Source organism: Corapipo altera, unplaced genomic scaffold, assembly GCF_003945725.1.
Source record: "Corapipo altera isolate COAL_440 unplaced genomic scaffold, ASM394572v1 23, whole genome shotgun sequence".
NCBI lineage: Eukaryota > Metazoa > Chordata > Aves > Passeriformes > Pipridae > Corapipo > Corapipo altera.
In genome coordinates, this window is record NW_020884878.1 from 11,873,714 (window position 1) to 11,890,564 (window position 16,851).

Genomic DNA, 16,851 nt, shown 5'->3' on the forward strand with positions numbered 1-16,851 from the left:
TGCACCTGATCTTTCTGCATGAGAGAGGTTTTTCTTAGCACTGACTATATTCATTTGCAAATGGACAAAGTAGATCTCTCATGCCACAGAAGAGACACCTCAACTGGATACGCAGAATGTAATTTCTAATATGAATTGTTTCTGCTACAGGTAGAGCTCTCTGATCTGCTTGTATGAGGAAAAAAGGGCTTGCTTAATACTACATAACTATGCCTGATAAACTGTATTCTGTCATCAAATGCTACTGTTTCCATTTGTAATGAGCATACACAATGTGCAGTATGCTTCCTTAGCTGTGCAGTGCTGCAATTTGCTCACAGTTCTCTCTTCAGTGAATAACTACATTGGGAGTGGGTTAACCAGAAAAATAATCAAATTAATAAAAAAAGTAAATTCTAATTTGTGCTTTATTCAAGGAAAAACTCCCTTATGAATGACAAAGCTAGTAAAGCATAGTAAAAAAAAAGGCCACATCTTATATATTTATAATGTAATTCATATTCTTATAGGTCATAATTTCAAAATAAACACTATACAGTTCATTTGTTACCATTAATAAAGAGTTCAGTAAAAGAACAACAGCTTGATATGTTAACCTGGTTGTGAGATGAAATGAAGAGCTGACTACGATGTTTAGCATTAGCTACATTTGGATATGTATGAATTAATCTATTTCACTACAGTCACTTTGCTATAAAAGTACTACAAACATTTGAAAAATCAAGCCAATATCATAATCAAACATAATGATGATTCAACTCCACAGCTGCAAAGTAAGCACAGATTGTTTAGATCAAATTGTTCCTTGCTCCTCAGTTCTCAAAAAGGAACAAATGCTTTGCAGCATCACTTGCTAAAATGTATGTAAAGCCTGATCCATGCACTTAGAATATAGTTAGCTTTCTGTTCAGTGGGAAGGGAGAGCTCCACAGTTTGGGATTTGTGGCAGTGCAATCCTGACACTGCTTGAACACGAGACTGCAGAGAAATAACGTGTGTTTCAGGAGAGGTCTTCACTGAGTAATTGCGACCTACAGCATGGAAAGAGTGACATTTTTTGAAGAAAAATAAAGCACATTATAAGGAAGCTGTCTGGTGCTTAGGCACTCCTTCAAATGTCCTCTTTCCAACTACAAACACAAATATAAACACTGAGGTGGATATGTGCGGTGGTGCTCTTTATCTTACTGGGCTAATTATTATAGCATTAAATGAAGCTGGATTTTGCAGAAAGTAGCCACATAAACATAAATGCTCTGTTTTTTTATACTAATGGAGTATGTGAATACTAATGTCTTCAATCTTCTGTACTGTTTACTGTTGTGTGATTAAAGATATCATATTTTCTTGTCACACATTTTGTCATTTTCTCTCCTCCACAAAACTGTTTCCATTTATTTTATCTCAATAGATTTTAGTATCGCACTTTCAACAGCCCATTATTGGATCATTAATATTCCCAGCTGTATAGCTTAGTAAAACAAAAACAGGAAGCATTTCCTGTACACAATATCACATTTAATTACAGTATCTCATTAACAGAAATTTTGATCATAGTAGTTTTTAGGATGCATTAATTTAAAGGTCAAAAAACAGTAAATGAAACTGGACAAAACATTGAAAAGTGAAAAGTACTTAATCTATTTTTTTAAAAGATTGCACTGAAAAGGATCATACACTTTGTTAAGCCAAAGGATAAGTGGCTATATGGCTGTACCAAATGTTGGGATCAGTTTCAGCTTTATGACCTTTAGATGAAAAATTAAGATAAAAAGAATTAAAAAAAAAAGAAGTAAGACCTACTCTAAAATACGTAAGAGGTGCTTTGTTAGAATTTCATGCAGAACGTACTGTCATCTCAGGAGAAATACTTAATTATTTTGGGCAATATCTATGGTAGATGGATTGTATTTTGCTTAGCACTCTTGGAGGTCAAAAACCTAATGGTTTTTCCAAGTTTCTATAGAGGTACTCTGCCAACAAAGCTGAGTTTTTAAGTTCCTAAGTTATCACAAATATATGGAACAAACCTTACTTGATCATTAACTGTGTATATATATACAAAACACTGCCAAGTTAAAAATAGAGCCATGTGCTCAGCAGGATGAGCACAGATCACAGTCATTTCTCACCCCTCTCAGTTATTTTACTTTTTCTCACTCTGAAACCTTTGCATTCCCAGAATATCACACTGTTCAGAGCTGCATTAGTCAAAACACATTTAAAAATATTCATATGCAAGTCTTTCTCCAACTTTCATTTAGAAACATTCAAAACTACTTACAGAATAGCTCCAGCATAACTAGAAAAGGTGGTAAGATCAGAAGTAAGGTGCAAAGATCAGAAGTACGGAGTGGCTTCTGCATTAGAACTGTGACTTTCGATTTTGAAAGTAGACATCTAAAGAAGACTACAATAGAGATTTATAAAATCATGAACAATGCTAAGGAAGTGAGCAGGGAATTTTAATCACTGTAGCTCTTTCACAAGGGATTCCCAAAAGCCACCAAAAGACCTTGTGACAGTAAGCTATTGAACTGGACTAGGTAGGATTTAGCACTGGTAGCCATTTCCATCTACATGACATGAACTAGTCACAACTCCTTGGCCCCACAGGAATTACCTTGGAAACTGAGGGAAGTGCTGATAGCCAGACCATCTTCTTGGATGACTGTGGAAACCCAACAGCTTTCCTCAGGTAGCGATCGTGTATCTCACAAGTGCGGAGAACATACAGAGCACAAGCAATGGCGTAACCGCCCCAGTTAGAGACCCCTGCAAAGAATGTCACCATGAAACCAAACTGCCAAAAAAGGCTGGGTTAGTATCAACAGTGTCAGGTACCTGGGTCAGGAACCTAGAAACCAGACCCTGAGAACAGTCTGGATCATCCAGTTCGTAACTTGGTCCTTGCTGAACACAAACACACCTCTCTTGCTGTGAATTTTATTTCGTGCTGGTTTAGAAGTGAATTTTAACTATAACATTTAACTTTTGTTGTAGATTAAGAATTCACCTTTGTCCTTGAGTGGAAATTCTGAAAATTCATATGTGCATAGACATTTTAATTCTCACACAGATCACTTCTGCAGTCTTTCTTGTTATTCTTCCTTACTAAGCAACCTGGTCTAGTGAAAGGTTCCTTGCCTGTGGTAGGAGGGGTTGGAACTAGATGATCTTTAAGATCCCTTCCAACCCAAGCCATTCCAGGATTTTATGATTCTGTCATTTTATTTACTGTGTGATTTTTCAAGAATACTCAGGATTTGTCCAACTATTTCCAATTAAATGCACTTTCTTCATGGAACACTCTTAGTTTTCCAGTTCTTCTGTAGCCACAGGTGCTTAACTCGTCAGAAAATGGACATAATACAGAAATAAATTAATTTGCCAGGGATGACTTGGTCATACACAGAAAGGGCCAATACAAATAACTTTTAAAGACAAATGTTTCCTTGTCAATTCTACTCTCAAACATCAGCTACTCTCCCACCCCACCAAAAATCCCTTACCTGCTACAACAGTAAAATCAGCTTCAACATCACAAGCTATAACATCTCCATTTTTTATGTGCTTCTTTACAGCATCTTTTACTTTGCCCATTCCTAATTCATTTCCTCCATCTCCAACACCTTTAAAAGAGAAAAAACGAGTATGAACTCAACGTATAACTAACAATCCATTTAGAAAGCATCCAGTGTCTTCCCCAGTCACTGTGACCGTTTATAGCTCCATATGAGATTGTTTATTTTCAACCTAAAAACAGAAGATTATGAATTAAATAGCTGAAAGCATCACCGACCACATACCAACCTGTAAGTGCATATATGCAATGTACACTGTACATTGTGTGCATGCAAAAGAAATCAAAATTATCAAATGCTTGTGAACTGCAGACAGAATTAAGACAGTAAACTTTGCTCATGGAAGGAGCGTTCTGTATAATGTGTTATCATTAGCACACTAGCAAAAATAGAGAAAGAAGATAGAAAATTAATCCAAAATAACCTTGAGAAATTAGACAATTCTATAATAAAGCAAGTGTAGAATTTTGGTTTGTTACAAGCTTTAATTAAAAAAAGGGAATAGAAGTAGAAATTATTGCAGAATGACAAGCAAAAATATACGTAAGGACTTTGGCAGAAGTAGGACTGACTGCACTGCTCATCTGCCTTATACAGACCACTGTCATTGTGCCACAGTATGGGAAGAGCCCAGCCCTGTGTGCTATTACTGTTTTCATTTTCCATCATCTATAGTAAAAACAGCTAGTCTTTCCTTTTCTAAGTGTTCTTATATACAAGGATGTGAGGTCTTGATATTTTTTGTCCAAATAGAAACATTATGTATTTGTCTTAGTGATTTTAGTAAAATCAATGGGACCTATGTCATTTCAGGAAAATTCTGGGCAACCCTAGGTTTGTGGCATAAAATTGCTGGATGTCATTCAAAGATCTGGAGATAAGGGTAACATATAAACCAGCAGTTCACACAAAAGCTGGGTAGTACCTCTAGTCTCTTACCAATATATTAAAAAACATATATCAAAAAATCAATCTATTTAGTTGGAAACCAAAATTTCTCTTTCACCTGTTAGTCTGAATGGCATCTTCTTAGATTTTACAGAATAATCCTAGTCAATGTCTGTGAAACAGAACAGCAAAGAGCTTCAAGCCCTCACTATGATATATCAGATTTGAATTTGAAATGTGACTGTGCTCTAATGCACAGCATGTGTTACCGGAGAGAAATTACAATATTTATAATTTACACTTCAAGCCCTGAAAATTGGTAAATTTAACACTTTTAGTAACTGCATAAATATCTCATATGTCTGTAACAATCTTCTTCTTCAAGTGAAATGGAAAGTTATTTCTCAGCAGCAATGTTTTATTTAACTCCTTAAGTATATACAGTCAAGTGGAGCACATATCTTACATAAAAGGATTTGCCATGGAACAGCGAATATTTTTTCTTATCTGCTTTAATAATCTGTTCCCATTTATTTCACTGTTGGGATTTAATGGTGCTTTCTAAATTCTGTTTGTTGGTAGTCATCATTGCTGGGCTTCGCAAACAAAGATTTGGGAAGGGTTCTACCCACATTTGTCACAAGCATGCTGGTGGCTTATGAGGCCAATACGAGACAGACATGTCCGATTGCAAAAGGCACAGCAGAAAGACTCCTTAGGTGGTATATTCTGCAAGACACAATTCTTTCTTCATTGTCTTTTCTCCTCAAGAGTGATCCTGCATGCTTTCTCAAAGGCATCAGCAGCGTTATAGATGGTGTGTCTCCAGACCTCCCGATTGGAGGCCAGAGTAGACCAGTTATGATGATCAATATGGCCAAGGCTGAGATGTTGTTTCAGGGAGTCCTTGTATCTCCTCTTCGGGGCTCCTCCCTTGCGGCAGCCGGTGGTAAGTTCACCATAAAGCAAGATCTTAGGGAGGCAGTGGTCCTCCATCCTGGAGACGTGTCCTGCCCAGCACAGCTGTGTTCTCAGCAACATGGCCTCAATACTTGTGATTGCTGCTTGTTCTAGAACAGATGTATTGGTCACATAATCTGACCAGTGGATGTTTAGGACTGTGCAGAGACAGCATCGATGGAAGCGTTCTAGGAGACACAGGTGGTGACGGTGGATGACCCATGATTCAGACCCATATAAGAGAGTAGACAGCACAATGGCTTTTTAAACACTGATCTTTGTACTTTTCTTCAAGTGTTTATTGCCGTGGCAGGGGCACGGGGTCTCTCTCTCTGCCCACCCCCCACCTTCTGCCGCGTGCAGTGGCCGGGGCGCGGGATCTCTCTCTTTGTTGATTGTACTTTTCAAATAAATAATGATATAATCCTGGTGCCTCTATCCTTATATACAAATATGGAAGTTCTGCTGTTTTGTAAGAATCTCACACAATGTTTTTATTTTTTTTATGTTCAAAATCCAAATTTTTGATCTTAATACTCTTTAAAAAGCCTAAGATGAATTCTTGTCCTTTTAAGATCATCAGCAGTTTCTTTAATTGAAAGATATCAATCATTCAAGGCTTTTTGTATCAGTCCTGCTTTGCTTTTCTTGTCTTAGTGGTGGAAGTCCCGTCACCAGGACAGCTGCACAATTAGTAGATTTACACTGTGGATGGATCCCATTAATGTGACACTGGGAGGAAAAGAACACCACACTGAAAAGCTTCCTGTATCATCTGTTTTCTTCTCCCTCTACACATCAGCAGAGGACTGCATTTTACTGTAGGTCTCCAGAGAGAAATTCAGCTGACAAAATGCAGCATCTACACATGTGCCAGGCAGTTTGACTTTATTAAAGCCAGCAGAGAGAAACAGACCCTTCACACATTCAGTTCATCTCATCCCAAGGCAGACATCTCAAATACAAATGTCTGAAAACAGGCAAGATGAATCCTCTTCTACAGGCCCGAGGACTTTCCAGGCAGAGGAAAGATAGTTCTGCTGGATCTTCCATGTAAGTTTTTACTGACTACATTGGTTTCTGGAACCATATCCATCAAATGTGCAGGAAATGTCAGTCTTCTGTGCTAAAAGCCTTTTGTATGAAAGGGAAACGTGTGATCCCATTTTTTCATGCAGTACTTCAGAAAGCTTTTAATCAGCTCCTAATAGCATATAGCTATGCCAATTGTATGACAGCTGAAAAAAAATAGCATGTGGTTCCAATAACATCTCTTAATCTTTTATTTCAGTCTTATATGAAAAATGAGTCCTTCCAACCTCAGCCTTTCATGTCTTCTTATTTTGTATATTCCTGAAGGTTGCTGCTTACTCCATGAGTTTTTACGGTATCGGTAACCATACAATTGTAGGCATTGCTCATACTTTGTTTGTGGTCAGGCTACCAGATCAGATTTTTTAAATGCAAAACTTAACAGCAGCTAATCAACACATATCAAATGCTGTAACATCTCCCCTCTCCACCTACTGACACAGTACTTCTTGCCACTGAGCACACTATTATATAAAGACTTCTGTAGGCTGACAACCTGATCTTTCTCGTATTTTAGTCTGTAAGGTTATCCAAGTATTTCACCCTATTGCTGTACAATATTTGCATTTATTTTGGAACTAGACATATGCTTCCAAATTCCTACTGACCACGAAGAAAGTCAAATATAGCCCCACCAGAAAAAAAATTATCCTAATCAGTAGCAATACATTACTATCAGCAACAGGAGACAAGACACAAAAGCCACAGCCCAGTGGCCTCATCAAGCTAAGCTTTGCAGAAATACATTGAAACATCCAACAGCCAACCCAAGAAATTGTAACCCAGTTACAAAACAGACACAAGAAGTTAGTGCGATAAGCAAAACAAGAAATGTTAACCAGGTACCAGACAGTGTAAGAAACAAATAGATTATTTCTCTATGGACACTCAATTAGTTTCCCAGTGTAGAATATGCACACACACAAATTCCACAGGAGATCAGAGCAGATCCCTTCCTTATATTTTGAAGCCTCTGACTTGTTAAACCATTCCCTATGTAGATATCTCTTTAGACAAAGTTCACAGCACCGAGACACAGTGACTCTGGGTAACTGCTTCTTTTCTTACTCACAAGCCTGTGGTATTTTTAATTAATAACATTTCATAGTATATTTGAATATTCAGTGAATGTTTGAAACAAACTACATGCTGCTGAATAGACTGAAAATCTCATCTGGCAGAACACTCCAAACTCCGCCAAATCAATAATATACTCTGAGCTGCCGTGGGAGATATTTGAAGAAATTAGGGCATTTTTATTAAAGGACTCAGGCTGTGATGTTACATAAGTAGCTAGAGAGACCAAGTTCTTGTATCAGCAGTCTAAAATCAGGGACAGGAGTTGAAATTAACTGCATCAGAAAAAGCTCCGGGGCATTTTGCTAGACATCTTTATGAAAGAGAGCTTTTTCTGTACTTATTCAGTCAATCTTTGGCTTCTCTGCCGAGATTGCCAAGAGAGTGCCATCTAGAGTGCTTCCTTTTGAATGTTGGAAGTTACTCCTTACAAATATGAAAACATTTGGATCATATCTAAAAAAAATCTTTTGCAAATTTTAAGATAATACAATAATTACCAGTGAACTCTTCCACTACACAGCTTTTAAATGATACCAATACAGTGAAATCAGACTACACATTATCTCTGCAGGAGGTCTCTAAATTCTGTGGAAACATTTGAAAAACAAGAATACTGAGAAGCCAAAGCTTCTGTGCTTTTGGTAATACTCAGGAGTGAGTCCACAGCACTACAAAAAGAGAAAAAGCCAGATCAGCAAAAATGTTCTGACAAGACTGAAATCAGCCTGGTATGGGTACTTATTTCTAATTTTGGGACATTTATTTCTAATTTCATTTTTAATATTTATATAGATTATATAGCTCCAAAACTCTGTTTTGGGCCACACAGTGTAGCAGGAAGTATTTGATTGTACAAGGATGTTGTACAACACTTTATATATATACCTTGGTCTATGGTATATTTTTTCAAAACCAGATACAAATAAGTCTTCAGGAAAAAAAGAGAGGAGCACTGTGTTGACAAATGCATTCTTTTTAGATGCATTAGCCAAGGTAAATGTAGTTTCGGCTGGAAGGACAATGACTTCCTTTAAAGATTCTTACTGTACATATATTTTGTTAGACAAGGCACTATTATAGTAGATGCAAATATCCCTGCTCAAAAGTACTGCTAAAGGCAACACAAACTAAGATTCTATCCAGGCTGCTGCTTTAACTCAGGTGTATCTATCATAAAATAATACCTTAATAAGTAATGTTTCCATTCCACAATCATTTGCTTTCTATGCTGCCTTTCACATATAAAATACAGAATAAAGTCACTGTCAAAAACTGCACTTAGAGAAGTGTATGTACACACATTGATGTATAGGTAATACATCTGGGCCTGCTCTTTTTATCCTTAAATGACTTTGAAATCAACTTCCTCATTTTTTTTTTGACTGTGAGAATCCTTCAACAGAACCTTGTAATTTTTCTCCAGCAATGGTCTCTTCAAATTCAACCACAACAAACAGCTGCAGCCTGCAAGCTGCTATTCAGCACCTGCCTCCTACTCCCTTTCACTTCCAGTAAGAGTTCCTGTTCTGTGTTTCTCTTGCTTCTGAGAGTTATCACACGAACTCACACATACCTGTTGTTGTCACTCCTGGAATGGTTTGTGCAGCTAAAAATAGTTCATCTATGGGATCCACGAGATGTTTAATGTTAACTTTCCTGGCATTGTAATAATTGCCATCAGCAGCCATCCCAGCACGCTCTATTGCTATCAGGTGATCATATCTGATTAGAGGTGAGTGAAAAAAAGAGAGGAGAGGAGTCAAAGGTATGATTTTCACATGTGCTTGGTTCTACTTTTTGACCATCTGGGATTCAAGTTAAAACTTGGATACTGGTTTTTTATTTCTGAATGTAGTTCTCTATGCTTTTTTTTCAAAGGTTATTTCAGGTTTTTTATAGCTTAAGTGCAGCTCCCGCAAACCACATTTGCTACCAAGAAATGGAGAAGTTCCTGCAATCCTCCTAGCCAGCAAAACTTTGGGTCAGCCATCTGGTCTGGCTCTGTTTCACATTAAAATAGACAATATCTTGTAAAATATTAGTCTCTGTGAGTGTTTTCAAAGAAAACGAAAAAGTGGGAAATTAATGACCATCTAAATCCTTGCTTGTGCAAATATATCTCTGCTTAAAGAACATGGTTTGGCAAATATCCATCTGTTTCTAGTTAGGGAATGTTTTGGTTTGGGTCTTTAGATTCAGGGGACTTTAAGTCTATGGCTATTTTGCTAGTTATGAAAGTAGACAGATGTACTGTCGATGTCCTACGTTTTAAGCAGAATTTTACTACTCAGTTCTGCCACTGTATGTTAGAATTAAGTTATTTTGCTTCTGTTTCTTCAGTTTTACTGCCAAGAGGTAACTGATTCTGCTGAATTACTTAATGTTCTTGTGGGAGGGTATCTACAGTGATTCCAGAGACCTTAAGCAGGTTAGTTGTCTACTTAAATAAAACACTTTATCTTTTTTGGTCCTAGGGATCAATTTAAATAGAATTTGGCTGTACTTATATATAGCTATAAAATAAATTTTTAAAACAGTACTCAAAAACTTAAGGCAGTATCATGCATGCTATTACAGTACACACCAACCTGTGAAAAGAAATGGGAATTGAGTAAATTGGTGAAGCAAATACCACAGTGAAAGATATTTTTATTAAAGAGAGCAAACTGAAGGCAACTACATTAAAATGCTTTACAAAGAAAGATCAATAAAAATAAGCAATGTATGCCTACAAGGAAATGCCAGTTGCCTGCTAAGTAATGAAATGTTTGTACAGATACTTAGAAAATTCTCCAGTGCATTAACCCTAGTCACACACTTTGTATAAATTTGAACTTTTGTCCAACATTATATACTCGACAATGCATATGTAAACAGAATCACATCAATACGGAGAAATGCATGCATGCATTTGTAATTTTTGCTTTGGCTGCTAAAGACAATAGGATGATAGCTTTCACACCATTACAAACATATATATTTTATTAAGTCAGATCAGATTCCACAGTTGTCAGATGTGACAAGTAGAGCCTAAGCGCTAAAAAATGAACACACTCCACAACTCTTTTCCTTTCACTGACTTTGACACAATACTTTCTGATTTTCTCATTTAAAAATTGATAATATAATATATATTGGGTGTGTATATATATCTATATCCATGGAATAACTGCCAAAAAACTTCTAGAAATTTTTCAAAGGAGAAGAACTATTGATATATGAAAAATCATGTCTTTTTTATACTCCAGAAATGTATAATTGCAGAATAAAGAGTGGAATTATGTACTCTGTGTGTGCTCCAATAACTATTTTTGGCTTCAAAGGTTGTTCTGTTCATTCCAAGTCTTAAGGATTTACTTGTAATCATTGTGCTTCTTAGACCATGGTCATTATTTTTATTATAACTTTACACAGTAGAGGTGTGACCCATTCTCAAAAACTGAATACACATACCTAGGTCTTCCAGAATTTCCATTGTCACACAAAAACATTAAAGCTGAATCAGCACTTTCCCTTTGATAATTCAATAGAGGGATGGGTTTCTTCAGAATTCCTACAGGAAAACAAAACGCAATTCAGATACTACATACTTTTTATTTTATTTTGTTTAATGTGGTTTTGAGCAACTTAAAAAAAAGAAGAAAGCAAAATTTCTACAATAGTAAGAACTCAATGTCTTTACACTGTTCTTGATAAGTTCCCTGTGTGCTTACTTCAATGTAAACTTGTTTAAATGTTAATGCTAGTAAATGGAACCTTGAGATAGGAACAGGTCTACAAGAATAAGAACAGACATCCAGAATTTATCACAAACAGCTAAGCCAGAATCAGTACCCAGATATGTACACATTAACTTGATGCCAGCTAAGTTTAATAAAATTGTAGCAATGCTGAACAGAGTTTAGAGGATAAAGTCTGGTTCATTCTCTGGGGAAAAAAAGTCCTGTACTAAGTGACAGTGAGATGAAAACTGAAGCAAACCTTGGCTCAAATTACCAAGATAGAAACCAAAACCCCTCACGATTCTTACCTAGTTGAACAGCTTCTTCAATAATCTTTTTATTCAGATCCATGGCTCTCTGATCTGTAACTATGGCAACCTCTTTTTCCAAGGCCTGCAGTATAGCTGCAATAGCAAGGGCTCCCGGGGGCCCGTCATTCTCTTCTGGTGGCTCATAAGTGAAGTGGGTAGGAAATCCAGTTGTTATCAGCACAGACCGGGCATGGGAGATGGCCAGGCAGGCCTTCAGAAGCTCATCCTGGCACTGCAGGTGAATTATACCCCGGTCTCCTACAAAAGTGTTTTTAAAGAGAACAGTACACTTAAATCTATCATTCCCCTTCTGAAGTTTCCCTGTGAGTGAAACTACATACTACAGTGACATAAAATGGGTTAAAAAAACAAGAGAAAGAAAAACCTCTGGTCAAGGCAGGAATTGGGGTAATTTCCTCAGGAAACCCAAGAAGGTGTAGGATATGAGTAATGAAGATAATGGGCTCTGTTTCCAGGTTAAGAATATCAGATAGCTGGATTTTGAAAACTACTATACCTAGCATTTCTAGGTATTAGTGTAAATAGCATTTTCTGAAAGCTTATTGCATGTTTTTTCCTTTCCTTTGGCTCCCACCTTCCTCTGATCTGTGATGACAGTCCTGCTAGACTTTGTCTAGCTACTGAAGCTAGATTGCATCTCAAGCACTCTCGACCTTACAGAAGTTCTGATGAAGACTTCAGATGCGTAAGCTGGTCCTTTGTCTCTTTTTAACTTATCTAACTTAGGGAAGAGCTAATTCCCAAATAAATTTCACTTAATGAAATGATTAACCACAGAACTGAGGTTTTGGAGACATTGTAAGTTACACAGGGACTTTTATAAACTCAATTAAAACAGTGGTATGTAAGTGATTGTTATATGTTCTTGTAACACTTCATGTAGTAGAGAACTGTGTTATCAGACTTTGAGAAATAGGTGAGTATTAACAGAAGTCTCTTCTCATGGGTCAGTCCCTAAAGCGGCAACACTGTGTTATCTGTGTACGGCTCTCATTGTTCAAACACTTCCTATCCCCTCTCTTTTCCCTACCACTTGGAGACATAAGCTCACAGCTCAGTCCTTTCAATTGCTAGCACTCCTGAAAACCACGAATACCAGTATGATGTGCCGATATTCATTGGCTGACAGAGGTAAGTCTTCATTATTCTTTTCCATCCTCCTCACATCTTCATCTTTCTCAGTTCCCCCACCCCCATGCTTTCCTCTTTTTGCTCTCAATTCCCCCTTTGCCATTTCTCCCTCTGTTCCTCCTAAATAACATATAGGCAATACACATATAGTGGAGAGAGAAAAACATTCTGAACAAAACTTAAGTTAACAGAAGCAAGAAATATAAGTCTCTGAGAAGTGGGGTATATTAACTGAGACAAAGCATTTACTTTCCTTTAGCAAGAAAATGAGCTAACTCTTAAGTTAGGTCCTGTATTTCTGCAGAGTGTGGCATTGTGCCAAGCTGAACTCCAGAGAGTGGGAAAAGGAGAGGCCTTAAGAGTAAAAATAAACAGACCCAAATGTATGCACACAGCCCAAACCCAGAGCTTGGGAGCGCTGGGCGTAAGCTGTTTTCCACTACTGCCTACAGAGGATTTCAGAAAATTTATGGGACACTGAGATCTGAATTTGCAGCAGCCAGAGGGGACTAACTCAGAGTGTGTATTTTAGGAATGGCTGTCCTATTCAGTTTGTCTTTATTTACCCCTTGTCTTCCTTGTACACACGTGCAGCACCAACTCAACCTTATGTAGTCACCTGGTCACTTTGGTCCATCACATAACACTTCAGTAACGAATACATCAGCAGAGCTTAATGTAATTCCACCCATCAGAGAGGGGTGTTTGAAAAACACAGGCAAGCACTAGAATTTTCTGGTAGGAGCACAGTAGTCATGAATATATGTAAAGAAATGTGCTATTTACTCAACAGTGAATACCCATGTAGCTGTTAGCAGCTTGATGAGGTGCCCTGTACTTCACATACCAATTTTAGTTTTATTCAGTAACAGTTCTTATTCCTCATGGACTCTCCAGTCTGCTGCAAACATCGATGCTTCTGTGTACTTTGAGGGTATATAGTCATCAACATCAGATATTCTATTACCCATAAGGTTGAATGGTTTTGGCCAGACCCTGATATTAACTACAGTAACAGAAAATATAAGACCTATTTGTATAAACTCACTGTATTCCACAAAGAATTCTTAAAATTGCCTTTAGAGTCTTACCGTGTTCTTGAATTTTATGAATATCTAAAAAGTCAGGATAGATCACATCTACCTCAAAATGAATCCACTAAAGGAAGACAGTTTTTGTTTATACCTGGATCTATTCCAATCAGGGTCTCTAGAGTCTTTATCTTTTGGGCTGCTTCTGCTGACACAACACTGAAATGTAGAGGATCTTGAGAAATGCAGTGGACTTGTGGGACTCCCCTTAATGATCTGACATTGTTGTTCTTTAGGTCGGTAATGAACATGCAGCCAGGAGAATGAGTAAAAGCTAATGGAGCTCCTAAAATGGATGAAAAAAACTCCAGTTAAATGTTATTATTGCAATATATTGAATTATCAGAGCAGTAAAATTGCAAACAGCTACTTAATTTAACAACACAGAGCCCCTGCCTGATGACACTTAAACAAACACGTGACATTTTAAGTTACATTGCAGCAATTAATACACTGAGAAAGAAATGTATGCACATACATCTGAAAATGCTTTCACTTTTAAAAAGCTCATGTGGGTAGTTGAGATCAGTTTTTTCCACAATGTCCTCTGTAGTCCAAACTTGAGGCAAGCTAGGAACAGAACCCTCCCAGGATGTTGGTTGGGAATTGAGTCTGAAACTTGGGTTTGACATGCACAAAGCAACTAATGCACTGACGTAATGACAAGATAATGTTTAAGTTTGCCCAAAGTGTTGGTGAAATTGTTTCTGTAAGAATGAATTAACTTTTCAAGTTCTAGAGTGCTGCTGGAAGCTATAATGTCTCTCTTGTACCTTTGAATATCCTTATAATAGCTACATGACAAAACTGTCAACTCTTCCTGCTGGCCAGGAGTAGTCCTCTATCAGATTAAGAAAATGGGGACTAGCATCTCTGCACAGCATCTTGCCAACCTAGCTAGAAGAGCTATAACTGGCAAGGAATAATGACAAAAGGTGACCCATAAGCCTTAGCAAAGGGAATCTGAGTAGCCTCTAAAACCCCAGAGAAAAATAATCTTGTTTAGACCTGACAGTATAGTAGCTCCCTAAGCTGAAAACATTTCCTGTCTTTCTACTAAGTCCAGAAGTCTGGATCTAGATGATGCTTGATATGGCAAAATTGGTACATTGTTAGATAAATCACAACTGGTATACTCAAGCAAAAATTTACTTTGTTAGGAGGGTGAAAAGGGAGGAGATATTTCTTTAAGAAGTACATATATCCTTGGTTTGTGCTAGATCTACTGGGAATCTGTGGCTAGTAATTTGAAAGCATGTGGTGAACACGGTTGTTGAGTTTTAGTATAACTCACCAAACCCTGTGAGCAGACAATATTTTTTGTGACAAGGTAGCAGATTCATCTAAAGTATGAGTACTGGTGATATGGCAGAATTTTAACTACCTAGCTGAGAAAGAAGTACAGCAAGATAAGAACTGTCCAAGAAGTTCCTGGAATGCATTAATGACAACTGGTTTTAATAAAGAAAATGGAGAATAAGTAGAAGGCAGCACAGACAGCTGCTTTGGGCAACAGACTGTAGAGATATTGGCAATATTTTTCTCTCCTTTCCCTGCACCAAGAATGCACAAGGAAGATGGACAGAACTGCTGAAGAACACAGGAAAGAGTGGGATTTTCAGCTTGGATTTGGGACTGGAAAAAAGAGATTGTATGTAAGAAAGAAAAAAAAGTCACTTCTAGAGCTTAACATAGAGCAGGTGATGAGAGAAGTTCAGATAAACATCTGTTAGGAACCACAAGGATATAACAGATCCTGCAAGGAGACAAAGACAAAGCAGGTGACCTTCCAATGTTCTCCCCATTATACTGCCTACTATTATTAAGCTTCTTTTTCAGTAAGAATGAAAATTTGATATTTCATTCCACACTAGTGACTTAGAGCAGTATATAATCCTGTCACTATGGTTTCGTTGCCTGTTCTTACCCTTTGTGCTCATGCCTTTTATAAATGATTGCATAGAGTACAGGACACCTCTATGCAGAGGACAAAGCTTCATTTATGTAAAGTGTGTCACATATACTTAATTTTGGAACAATATCCAAAAGCTTCACATTCTCCGTGAGACAATTATGAACCCTTTTCCAGATCAATCAATTTGCTAGCTCTTGACAACATTTTGGGAAGATTTCTTGTTGCTCCTTTTTTTTCTCCTTCTTTTTTTCTTTTTCCTTTACTGTTGTTTTACTGCAATGTAATAAGAAATAGTATTTTAAAAGGAAGAAGCTTAAAAATTAATGCCTTTAAACTTCTAGTTTTTTGTAACGCTTAAAAAGATGTTTTGATTCTGCCAGAGCTTTAGATTTAAGCCTTTAAAATACACGAAAGTGGTGAAATTTCAGTAAGAATTTTCTTTAAAGTAGACCTGTATTTCAGAATGGAAAACAGTCCTGTCAAAGGCTTTTTTGTTGTTTGGTTGGGGTGTTTTTTATCTTACCCTGAAATCAAGCCTTCTAATCAGCCAACTCATTCAGTCTGCATTAAAAAAGAAAAAGAGAGGAAAAAAGGAGATTGAAGGATAGTGTAAAAAGAATCTTCAAACAGCACATACTGCAGTTGATAACTGCTTCTGCTCCTGTTACTCCACAGGCCCAAAACACTGGAATATCACCGGGGTGAAGTTGAACTGGATCTCCATAGTCTGGTTTAGAAAGATCTTGTATTCCCAGCAGACCTGGAATTGATCAAAAATTAAATCACGAGTGATTCTAATTAAGCTGTAATACTTCTAAGCTGGGGGGTGGACCCCAAACATCATTTAGTGACACTGAACTAGGAGTGCAAGAGTGTCAGGTCCCCCTGAAGTGGCACATTTAGTTTGCTTTCGAGTGCGTATCCTCAAGAGCCTGAGCTGACTCGTTCTCCCTTTTTGATAACACCGGTAAAAATGGATTTACCTTCTTTCTGTAACAAAATACAAGCTAGACATCTATGCTGAGTTTCCAAGACAATATAAATCTTCTCTATTGA

General features: G+C 37.3%; 1 protein-coding gene across 2 annotated transcripts in view; it reads right to left on the reverse strand.

The window, feature by feature from the left end:
- Positions 1 to 16,851, reverse strand: part of DGLUCY (D-glutamate cyclase) — a 47,769-nt gene that overhangs the window by 2,118 nt on the left and 28,800 nt on the right. For both annotated transcript variants that reach the window (XM_027638437.1, XM_027638436.1), the window contains 7 exons: positions 16,433 to 16,555; positions 13,975 to 14,166; positions 11,635 to 11,895; positions 11,058 to 11,157; positions 9,178 to 9,326; positions 3,513 to 3,632; positions 2,624 to 2,775 (listed from right to left, as the gene is read on the reverse strand). In XM_027638437.1, coding sequence (XP_027494238.1) covers positions 2,624 to 2,775; positions 3,513 to 3,632; positions 9,178 to 9,326; positions 11,058 to 11,157; positions 11,635 to 11,895; positions 13,975 to 14,166; positions 16,433 to 16,555 — 1,097 coding nt within the window. The remainder of the gene's footprint in view (positions 1 to 2,623; positions 2,776 to 3,512; positions 3,633 to 9,177; positions 9,327 to 11,057; positions 11,158 to 11,634; positions 11,896 to 13,974; positions 14,167 to 16,432; positions 16,556 to 16,851) is intronic.